Source organism: Solanum verrucosum, unplaced genomic scaffold, assembly GCF_900185275.1.
Source record: "Solanum verrucosum unplaced genomic scaffold, falcon-dt-bn FXZP01000261.1, whole genome shotgun sequence".
In the NCBI taxonomy this organism is placed as follows: domain Eukaryota; kingdom Viridiplantae; phylum Streptophyta; class Magnoliopsida; order Solanales; family Solanaceae; genus Solanum; species Solanum verrucosum.
The window spans coordinates 10783762-10796442 of record NW_026019969.1 but is presented as its reverse complement, the minus strand read 5'-3'; the positions used below and the strand labels follow the sequence as shown (position 1 = coordinate 10796442).

At 24.3% G+C, this 12681-nt stretch overlaps 1 protein-coding gene across 1 annotated transcript; it reads right to left on the bottom strand.

Annotated features, from left to right (window-relative positions):
- Positions 1–3726: 3726 nt before the first annotated feature.
- LOC125815833 (calmodulin-5/6/7/8-like) lies at positions 3727–4661 on the bottom strand. Its single transcript, XM_049495391.1, has 4 exons — positions 4461–4661; positions 4227–4384; positions 4024–4101; positions 3727–3957 (listed from the first exon to the last, which is right to left on the bottom strand). The coding sequence occupies exons 1-4, from the start codon at positions 4534–4536 to the stop codon at positions 3826–3828; spliced, it is 444 nt and encodes a 147-aa protein (XP_049351348.1). The 5' UTR covers positions 4537–4661; the 3' UTR covers positions 3727–3825.
- Positions 4662–12681: the final 8020 nt, after the last annotated feature.

Here is a 12681-nt window from a genome sequence, read left to right as displayed (position 1 = left end):
ATTTTATTTGCGAGGTTTATATTTACATGGCATAAGAATTAATTTATTTTATTATGTTAATATTTTCTTTAATGAAAATTTTGGTTGAGTGATTTTATAAGGAAAAAAAGCTTTACTTGAGTTTTTTTACAAGAAAAAATACTTAAGCTGAATGACTTTATTAATATAAAACAAAGTTATGACTTTGTAAGATAATTACTTATAATTGAATGACCTTTTGAAATATTTACTCAGAGCTTTAGTAGTACGGTAACACTATTGAATTTAATGCTTCTTAAGAAATCAAATTCAGGACAATGAGTTTTATTGTATATAGTTATTATCTATGATTTTTTGGCTTTCCAGTTTTATGCAAAAAGATCATAGATACTATATATAGTAAATTATTTTTGATTTTTGTCAAATATTTAACCATTTATATTCACTAGATTTGACAAAAACAATAAGGAAAAAAGATTTAAATGTAGACAGCAAGAAAGTCTCATCAAATCTCTAAATATATAACACAAAAAACTGCACCAAACACTAAAACTATATTTAAAAAAACTAGCTGAAACTACATCTAAAAGGGTTACACTAATTTCTAAAAACAAATGAAAATATAGCCGAATACTACAAGAATTGTACCTCTAAATATGACTTCCTGCTAAAAAAATTAAAATTTTATAGTTCCGTCAAATGCAATAAATAAAGTTCAGTAAATATTCAATGAAGACTAAAAATATTAAATTTTGGCAAACTTTAAAAACCAAAAAGTTCAATACATATTTGAGAGACCATTTTAAACCTATCATCAAACATAAGGGTTAATATGGTTATTTTTCCAATCTTTGCCTTTCTTATAGATAAACATAGGCATAATATATAAACCTGACCCTTAACTTGACTTCAGCAGACAACTATGTCGTCTAACTTTGAGTGTGCACAAGTAGACACTTAAACTTATATAAAATTAAACAAGTAGACACTCGTGTACTACATGACATAATACACGTAGGACGCCACGTAGGACACAAAATTGTCATGTAGGGTGTCATGTAGAATGAATGTGTTCATTTGTTCAATTTTATACAAGTTTAAGTGTCTACTTGTGCACATCCAAAGTTAAAGGTCATAGTTGTCAGCTGATGTCAAGTTAAGGGTCAACTTTACTGTGACAATAGTTTTAAAATGATGTTAATAAAGTGTGAAACACACGATTTAACTCTTTATAACAATCGGATACACTTGATTATTTGTTCATTTTTACTTGTCATGTTTTGCTTTATAGAAGTTTATTAACTAATTTTTAGAGTTAAAGCTTATGATTTTCTTCTATTTAACTAATTACGGCCTTGCAACCTAGCATCCCTGTTTTCTTCAATTAAAGACATAATTTGAGAGATGGCTCTACTTCTTATAGATCAAATAAAAATAAATTGGTGAAGTATAATATTAGTAGTTGTTTGATTGGGATTAAGATTTTTTCGAAACGTAAGCATATTATATTATATTATTAATAAAGACGTAGAAAGATCCAAAATTATATTCACAATTTGGGAGAAACATAAAAATATTGCAAGAAATAAATAAAAACCATAAATAAAGAGCCACAATCATTCACACGTTAAAAAGATGCAAATGATGTCAAATAAAAGAATCAATGGCCCATTTGAAATAACTAAGCTGCCCGTTTGAACAAATAAACAACACGTTGATATGGAAAAATTTAGCAATTAAGTCATAATATCTAACATAGTTAGTCAAAATAACAATATTTTAAAATATTTATTTAAAATGGCAGAATGACAATATTTTTATAAAATAATATGTATTCAGATTTTAATATTTTAAATTAATTTTATTTATGGAAAGAGTCCTATATTAGACCAAATTATATACCAATAATCGTTTAAAGTGAAAAAAATAAATTAAACCAATATCATTAACCTTTTTTCACCACCATTCACGTTTCTTCCCCAACTTTCACGTTTCTTTCACACCTTTCACGTTTCAAGTTTATCTTTCTTCTAGGTGCTAAATTGTTGTTCATCAAGAAATTTTCTTTATTGTTAAACGAAATCTCTTTATTAATTCAAGCAGATTTCTCGGTTGGCAAAATAATTTCCATTATCAATTTTGATTTTTTTTTTTGATTTGATGTTTAAATCACTGATTCTATACATTACGGATTTTCAGTCGAATTTTCCAATTTTTATGTGATTTTGTTTAAATATTCATCATATATTTATTATGTTCAATATTTTTTTGTGATTTTCTTTTAATTTTTCAGATTTTGTAGATTCTTGAAATTCATATATATGTTAGTTTTGCTTGATATTTAATACATTTTAAAATTTGATAATATCAAATTTTGCTTTTAGGGTTTTAGATTTTGGGGAAAGTATCTAATTGTCTACAATGACTGATTCAATCAGAACTACTAGAGGTATACCAAATAATATTCAAAATTTTGGGGAATTTCCCTCATTTGATTTGTGTATTACCCAAGGGTTGCATTGTATTTCAATCTCAATTAGTATACCAACATGTTTGTATTTCCTTCTTAATTTGTATTCATCCTAACTGTATGCTAACAATTTTGTATTGTATTTTATGTGTCTACTTTACCTTTCAAAGTCACTTTGTATTTCATATGAAGAGAGTATTTAATTTCTTTTGTATTCACAACTTTATATTCAATCTTACTTTGTATTTATAACTTTGTATTTTCATCTCATTTTTGTATTCATATATTGTTGTATTCAACATATAATTCATGATCCATTAGTTAGTATTTTACCTTTCAAAGTCACTTTGTATTTCAAATGAAGAGAGTATTTCTTTTGTATTCACAACTTTATATTCAATCTCACTTTGTATTTATAACTTTGTATTTTCATCTCACTTTTGTATTCATATATTGTTGTATTCAACATATAGTTCATGATCGATTAGTTACATTAACTTAATGGGATACAAATTATTGTATGCATTCAAACAGAAAAAACAACTACTAAACTAAAAAAAAAAAAACAATTCCATTCGTTATACATCATAATTTGGATACAAAACATTCGAAAAAAGCTATAAATCCCAATGCATACAAAGATTTCACTGATTCAATCAAGAAAAAAAATAACACTCTTGTACTCGACATATACGAATATCTCATCCAAACAAATAAAAAATCGAACAAAATACCTTATTGTTTTTCGATTGTTCACTGAATGCGACAAATTTATAGTTGTCAATTTTGAAAAATTCTGTTTCAAAAATATGTCATATTCAACTTGAAGAAGTTTTGAAAGTTATCAGATGAATTATTCGAAAGACAAACTAAATTATTTTAATTTTTTTTATGTTCTTAAAAAGAAAGCAAAAAAACGCTCGACGGAAAAATGGCTATTTATGCTCTTTTCAAAACGTAACTGATTTGTATTTAAAATCTTTTTTGCCTTTTTTGAATCTTTTTATTCCATGATTTTCTCTGTTATGTTATTAATTATTTGTATTCTTTCAAATTAATCAAAATAAAATAAATACATAACTAATTCCTTAACAAACTAAAATAATGACATTTTTAATAAATAATGAAACTGTTGCTAAGGAGTCCCACTAAAAGTTAAAATATTGTTGTTTTAAAATTTTTCCCGAAAAGTATTGCTTGCGGTTCAAAACGTTTTTGTTTTGCCAGTTATAAAGAAGGACAAAATGGAAATTAAAATACATAAATTAAGACCAATATTTCAAGAGGTTTATTTATTTATATATATTTAATACTCTCATTAAACAGTAGAAATTAAGCTGTTTAATTATATGTAAGTAAATTACAAAAAAAAAGGACTAAATAATCATGATTTTAACAAATTCGTCATAGCTTACGAGGCCATCTCCATCAAGATCTGCCTCTCTAATCATCTGTTGGGCTTCTTCCTCTGTCAATCTTTCCCCCAAATTCATCATCACATTTCTTAACTGTATTCACACAATTTATTTTTAGTATAACGAACAATAATTAATAAGAGTATAAGTAAGACCGACCTCATTAGCCGAAATAAATCCATCTTGATCACGATCAAATACTTTGAATGCTTCTTTTAGCTCCTCCGTTACATTGTCCTACACAATATATATAAGTGCATGAGTTTAACTTCAATACATCGTCGATTGTCTGTATTAATTAGATACTTGAGATCGTCTAAAATTTTATTCATTTGAATGTATGTAAGTTATGTTAAATATACCTTGAGTTTTTTAGCCATGATATTCAAGAAATCTTCAAAATCAATAGAACCATCACCATCAGGATCCACTTCATTTATCATTTCTTGTATCTCTTCCCTTGTTGGATGTTCATGTAAAGATTGAATTACTGATGCAAGTTCCTCCATTCTTATCACCCCTTCATTTACAATATTCAAACTTAGGTATATATAAGTAAAAAATAAAAATCGATTTTCTTGAATTAATCGACTTACCATCACAATCCTTGTCGATAACCCAAAAGGCTTGACGAAACTCGGAAATTTGGTCTTCTGTTAATGCATCAGCCATGCCTAAATCTTTGGTGCAAAATAGGAATTTATTTTAAAGTAAATTTCTAATTTGGAGAAGAAATAAGAGAATTGTATAAGTTGGAAATGAGAAATAAACCAAAGTTAGTGGTAGTTTAAAAAAGGGTGTGGATACGACATTTTCCACAAAATAAAATTTTTGCAAAGTCAGACACACGCCTGATGAAGGGGAAAAACATAAATAAATTTTATTCAACATTCAAGAGTTGAAGCTTCCTTTAATATTATGGAGTCCGAAATTTCTTTAGTCAATAGTTGAATATAATTAAATTGAAACGAACACCATCAAAGACTTGACACTTTGCAATTTTTGGAGCAAATTTGAGTGCCCTTACTTTCATTCTTGTCAATTGAACCTTGACTTTTTTTCCTTTTTTTTAAAAAACTTCTTTACTTTGGTAATTTTGATTGTGATAGCTAGGTATGAGTAATTACATGTTAAGTCTGCCACATCGGCCAAGGATAGGGACTTGGTGTCTTTATATTTCTCGGACAATTTATATCTCTTGGGCTAATTTTTAAGTTCAGTTAAATTTATGATTTTTTTATCACGGTATCAAAATCAGATACCCGATCCGATAGTTTACGATATAGATAGATAGATATATCCATTTATGTTGTTCACGTAAATGTGCAAATTTGTCCGTACAGAAAGTGGGGAATTTGATTTCGTTATATGACTTGGTATAAACCTCACCTCGTAAATCAAGATTCATTTCATTACCATATTATAACTCAAGAAATAAGTAATACTTTATTTTATTTTTTTGCAGTCAAAGTATTGATTAGAAGTATGCCAAACGCATATATATTATAGAAATAGAGTAGTCCACTAGGAAATGATAGTCCACTTTTTGATTAAGTCATCCTCATGCACTTAATTAGGAAATATTCAAAGTTCCACATGCAAAATCGTTATCAATATTAACTTTCTCCCATTATAGAGAGAGTCAATATTTCCTTTTTTCTTTCTGGAAATGCCAACAAAAAGAAGTGCCTAAAAAGATCATTTAATATAGATTTAACTTAATTATTTTGTTTTTTCAATATTGTGATTTGTGAGTCTGAATAGGTCTCGCCTTTTAACGGGACTTGTTAAGTTTCAAAAAGAATTAGTGATATTTTATTTTTTTAGACTTGAAATATTATACATACAATAATATTATAAAATATATTAATTATATCATCAACGTTGTTTAATATATTATAGTATGTTACTCCCTCCATTTCAAATTAATTGAATTGTTGAGATGTTTCACATTCTTTAAGAAAAGAAGATTAAGACATAAATTAGGCATAACTTTCCATTTTTATCCTTATTAATTATGATTAAAATAATTAAACATTAATTATATAACTAATTACAGTACTAACTAATGAAGGGTAAAATTGGAAGAACATTCTAAAAGTAATCATGAAGATTGAACAGTTAAGTTAATTTGAAAAATGAAACATATATTAACTATTCAATTAACTTGAAATGGAGGCAGTATTTCTTTTACTCACTTTTTATGTGACGACTCATCCATATATACAGTAGACACTAGTTGTTATTATTCGTTAACGCACTCGATGACGTAAAATCTTGTGTCAATCTATTGTCAAAACAATTTTGGTTTTTATATACTCACTTATAGCAAACTTGAACTTTTGCAAGAATATCAAATTCTTCAAGATATGTTTTAAAAAAGAAATAATACAAATAAAAAGAAAGAATAGCACTATATGAGTTTGACTGCGGAACTAGAACGCAAAACTAGGTAATCTTTTTAGAAATTGAGTGCAAGTGACTAAATAATTAATTAAAACAACGCATCAAATTAAATGCGTTGATTGACTTCCAAGAAATAATAAGGGTAGCAAAAGTGGCCTTCAAAGTCTTACTATCCTTTTGAGATGACTACACTTGTTTCATTCTCATAAATAATAAATTATTTCTTGGAGGTTTATATTATATTAGTACTCTCTTTGTTCTTAATTACTTGTTTATTTTTGAATTAACACACCTATTAAGAAAACAATGATTGACGTAGTGAGTTTTTCATTTTACCTCTATTAATTATGAAATAGACGAACTAAAAACCTTAAGATTTTCAAGAAGTTCTACCTTTTTCAAAGTAATTAATTGAAGATATAATAGGTAAAAAAAATTGTCCTTTCTTAATTTGTCAAAATGTACAAGTAATTAGGGACAACTAAAAAAGGAAAAGTGGATAAGTAATTAGGGACATAAGGAGTACTAAACATCATTTAATCAAATAGGGATAGTGTGATAAAATATATCAATAATTGTTTTCTTAATGGGTATATCAAGTCAAACAGTGACAAATAAAAATGAAGGGATTATAATTTTATAATATCGAAAGTCTTATTAATTTGAAAAGTCAAAGTTTAGATTTGGACTTTTATAATTTGAAGTTAAGCTTTGCTAAAATCGATAATTCTAGATCTATGTTTGAATTTGAAATTCATTCAAACTTCAAATCTTCATAAATGAGGTTTGAAATTATGTTTGCCAAAGCTTAACTCGGACTCACAATTTAGATTTCTATCCTGCATGTTCGGAATTTTTAAAGATTATTTTTGGTAGAAAAGGAAAATTATTTTATTATTGAAGTTGCATCGATACAATAGGGCTGGCTACTTCTAATGCAACGTAATTGTTCAATTCATGTGGACAAATCTATATCTATATATTATAATAAAGCTGGATATTAAAACGGTGATGTGGCGCTCTCTAAGAGCTTGATTCTTATTTATCTTTTTTTATGGTTTTTTTTTTGACATTTTTCTCTGATTTCTTTCAATTATTTTATTTTCTTACCTCTTCAATTACATAAATTTTACTCTTAATAAATATTAATAATGCTCATAACTCCTAACCTTTCATATTGATAACCATCAAATAATTTAATATACAAATTCATGACATCTCAAAATCACACTTATAAAAACCTATTTTGAGACATATGTGATGATTATTTTATTTTTTACATCAATCTATATATATATAAATCTGAATCTAGAATCGTTGATATGGCATGCCTCTAAGAGCTAGAAAAATATTTATCTTTTTTTGTGGTTTTTTTTTTTACCATTTTTCAAATTTTAAAATATAAAAAAAGTCACTTAAATATTGAAGATAGTCACAATTAAAGTCATTCAATTATAATTCCTCTAATGTACGTTATTTATCTTTTCATATTCGTATGTTACTAATTATTTTACTAACTATAAATACTAAAGCAAATGTCTTACACTGCACAACATTCTGTCTTTTTCATTCATAATTTCCTTTCAATCTTTCTTCTTTTTATTTTGCTTCTTTTCATTCGAAACTCTTTTTCCAAGAAGTTTCTTTCATCTTTTTTCCTTTTTTTTAATTGTTTTTTATTTTAGCATTAACAATGTTGTCTCCACATTTATTATCTTTGTATGTAATTTTCATGCCTGATTTTTATTTGTTAGAATATGGGAGAGAACAACATATATATGACCTTATTTGTGAAAGAAACTTGTCGGGATCAAGTTTGAAGAATATCAATCATTAGCGATATAACAAACTTTATCTATGTGTATTTTTTCTGTTGCAAGCTTGTATATAGTTATAGTGTGAATTCAAATGTAACAAATTTTATTTTTCTAAGGTAAATGCCCTGTTTTAAATTTAAGAAATAAAATATTAATTTTACTTCAAATTATTATTAGTATTAGTATTATTACTATTATTACTATTATTATTATTATCATTATTATTATTACTATTATTATTATTATTATTATTATTATTATTATTATTATTATTATTATTATTATTATTATTATTACTATTACTAGTACTATTATTATTATTACTATTACTATTATTATTATTACTATTATTATTACTATTATTACTATTATTATTATTATTATTACTATTACTATTACTATTACTATTGTTATTATTAATTATTATTATTATTATTATTATTATTATTATTATTATTATTATTATTATTACTATTACTATTATTATTATTATTACTATTACTATTATTACTATTATTACTATTATTACTATTATTATTATTATTATTATTATTATTATTATTACTATTATTATTATTATTATTATTATTATTATTATTACTATTATTATTATTATTATTATTACTATTATTATTATTATTATTATTACTATTACTATTATTATTATTATTATTATTACTATTACTATTATTATTATTATTATTATTATTATTATTACTATTATTATTATTATTATTACTATTATTATTATTATTATTATTATTATTATTATTATTATTATTATTCACAAACAAAACCTCTCCTTATACGATTTCTAAATGCTCCCAAAACAAGTAACATATTAAAAAAATATAATTATTTCTTTCATCCCAAACAAATGATATATGAATAAAAATAAAATCTTAAAGAATATTCTTGAAGCTCCTCACACTTCCTATAATTTTTTTGTTTTGACAAAGTTTTCTTCTCTTTGACAAGAGAGATTTCTTTAATATAAGAACTCTTTGTGTAGTATAAATCGATTGATTTTCTTTATCTTTTTTGTTGAATTTATAGAGACCTAATGGACTTATCATAATGATAGGAGAAATTGATATTTGAAACATGATTTTGGAGATTATGAATAAAATAATCAAAAAGGAAAGTATAATTGAATTAATTACCCAAAAAAGGATATAATTAGTAAGACATATTTTATTTTAACTAGGATAGTCATTCTAACAATATTATAATAAGAAAATAAGGAGAAAAATCAAAAGGGGAGAAAAATGTTATCAGGTTTTATAGTATTTTTTTTTTACAAATATCCAAATTTATTTTAAAATCGAAGTTATGAATGCATAATTTAATTAAGATATATATTATAAGTCCTTTTGAAACTAAAAAAATATTTGGATGAATTAAAATTTTAGAATAGTGTAACTAGGGTTGCTTGGGCCACAACAAATAAATCAAAATTATACTTATTGAACAAGGAAGAGGATTGTATTAATATTTGATGCTTTTAGCTATTAAAATATGAAATATATTTATAAAGTTAGGAAATAATAAGTAATACCTCTCAAATACTCAAAATTTATTTTAAAATTGGAGTTATATATGCATAATTTAATTAAGATAAATTTTATTATAGATCCTTTTGAAACTGAAAAAAAAAAGATTTGGATAAATTAAAATTTTAGAATAGTGTAATAAGGGTTACTTGAGACCCAACAAATAAATCAAAAATATACTTATTGAACAAGGAAGGGGATGGTATTACTTATTAATGTTTGATGATTTTAGCTTTTAAAATATGAGAGATATTTAGAAAGTTGAGAAATAACAAGGGAAATTAATAATAACTAACACTTCTCTTTCATCAAGAATTTTATCCTCCTTTTTTATTTTATTTTTAAAAAAAAGTCATATTTCTCATAATTCACACTTCTTCATCTTCATTATTTTCACTCTTAATTAGTAATAGCCATAACTCACATTAAATTATCGTAGTTATTTAAAAAGTTACTTACATAATCATTTAATTTTAACAATAAGAATGTGTATGCAATTTATATTATGGTGACACTAATAAAAACTTACACTAACAATTAATATGTTAACTCTGAAAAAAAACACAACAAGATGAAGGAAAGAAGAACAAATAAAACGTATAAATATATTTATTTTTTACTTCATATAACACACACACACACATATGTCTAATGGTTCAAAAAAATATAACCATATTGTTATTTATATACTTTTAGTATACTAAGATAATGAACTCGATTGACACATCATTTACTATTTGAGAAGATTTATTAACAAGTGATAAAAGTTTGAGAAATTGTTATCATTTTTAATATTTTTGACTTATCTAAAATACCTATAATTTTTTGTCCATTCCACTAAGTCAAATTCAAATATAATTGTAAGCCACATTTTATATGAAAGCTAACATATTAAAAATTTATTGAACATAATTTTGATTGTTAAATGATAATCAAATCAAATAGGAGCATTTTTTTTTAATATAGTTTATAACATTTAAATATAATTATAAATTGACTTTTCAATTAATAACAAATTTATAAAATGCAATTCACATCGCGCGAAGCGCGGACAAATTTACTAGTATATAATAAAGCTGGATGTATGGGAGGTGATGTGACATGCCTCTAAAGTCAAAATGACATTTATCTTTTTTCTTAATTTTTTGACATTTTTCTTCATGTTATAATTTATTAAAAAAACCTATAAATTATTTTTGAATTACATTAATTTAGAAATCTGAAAAGTCATTATCATTAATTTAATGATTCTTTTATTTTCTAATTAAACCAAATAAATAATGCAGTTTACCTTCTTCATCCGTTTTGCTCATTTAGGTCATCAATAATTTTAATATCTAATTAAATTGAGAATTTAATATATTCAATGTCTATATTCCTTTATGTTCTTCCATATTCCTTAATTCTCTTTATATTGTCAATTTATTTGTCATTTTGATCATGTGATGTCTATGTTTCTCAATGTTTTTTTTAAATTCATTTTATATTGTCAATTTATATGTCACTATGAAGCTTCATTTTTTTTGTAGGTTATTTGGTTATGCCTAAAGGCTAAAGGTCTCATTTCACAGTATCTAACTATCTGGCAAGTTGTTAAAATATATTATTTTAGTTTTTTTTTTTTTTGCAATTATTTTGTACTAAATTGGGTAGGATTATGTATTATCAGATAGAGAATTCAAAAGAATAATACATATTTTTACTTTGTATATTCATTGTCATATGTATCTTTGTTAATCTAATTTATTTTAAGTTAAATTTGAATAGTTGACGTTTATATGAATTTTGTTTGTTCAAATAACTAATCATGACTTTCAATATAATCAATGTATTTTATATTTAATTTGTAAGAATTTTTATTTATAATCATCTTAATTATTGGTTACATGTGTTGTTATGTTTTTTTTTTACTTTGTCTATTGACATTTATGCAAAGATATATACATATTTATGTAAGCATCTCTTAAAAATTAGAAATTCTAGTAATCTATTTTTTTCCATTTTGATTCTTCTTCTTATTGATTTACTTTTATTTATCAAAAGTAATCGTAAAAAAGGATATACCTTTATTGAAGAAACAACCCTTCAACGCATCAATTTTAAAAACAAATTTTATTGAAGAGTACCATAATGCTCTGATGGTTCATTTATTCTCAATATTCAGAAAACACGATATGAACAATACAATTTGTGGATCTTTTTTTTCTTTTGATAAATTTGTTTGTATATGTGTTTATGGTTTTTTTTCTTTAAACATTAGGTTTCAAAAAACTATATATATCGGTATCCTATACACAAAAATCGATACAATTATCTCTTGAAATTCTTTTCTTTTTTTACTTCCTGTTAAGAAAATAAAAAATAAAAAATAAAAAAATCTTTGCTTAGTAGTACATGTATAGTGTACACTACACAATTATTTATAGAAGACTAAAAAAAATTGAAGTGATATAAAATCATATCATAGAAAAATATATAAATTAAGAACTAATATAAAATTGGAGAAAAATTAAAATATTTGATTTTGCAAATTGAGATCTTTCAAATATATGATTGAGTTGTAATATTAATCAGCACAAAGCATGAATAAGCTCACTATAATAATATATATATATATATAAAGGTAATGATATATGTAGGGACATTTTTATAGTCTAGAAAATTATTTATCGTTTATCTCCTTTTTTTGAATTTTTTCTTATTCTTTTTATTAATCAATTTGATTAATAATTTAAAAAAATCTATCATATTTATTAGGGAAAAGGGTCAAAAATACCCCTCAACTTTGTTTTATTGGTTGATTATGCCCTTACCGTTAAAACGAAGTTATTAGTACCCCTGTCGTTACCAAACTTGTTACATGTACCCCTCAATTGGATGAAAAATCCCAAATTAACAAAATTAACCCGATTTATTTAAATTAACCAATTTTAACACGACCCGACCCATAAAATGATATAACCCATCTATGTTCATCTTCATTTTTAACCTAATTTATCTGTGTCCCTATTTCCTACTTCCTACTGTTCATCTTCATCACT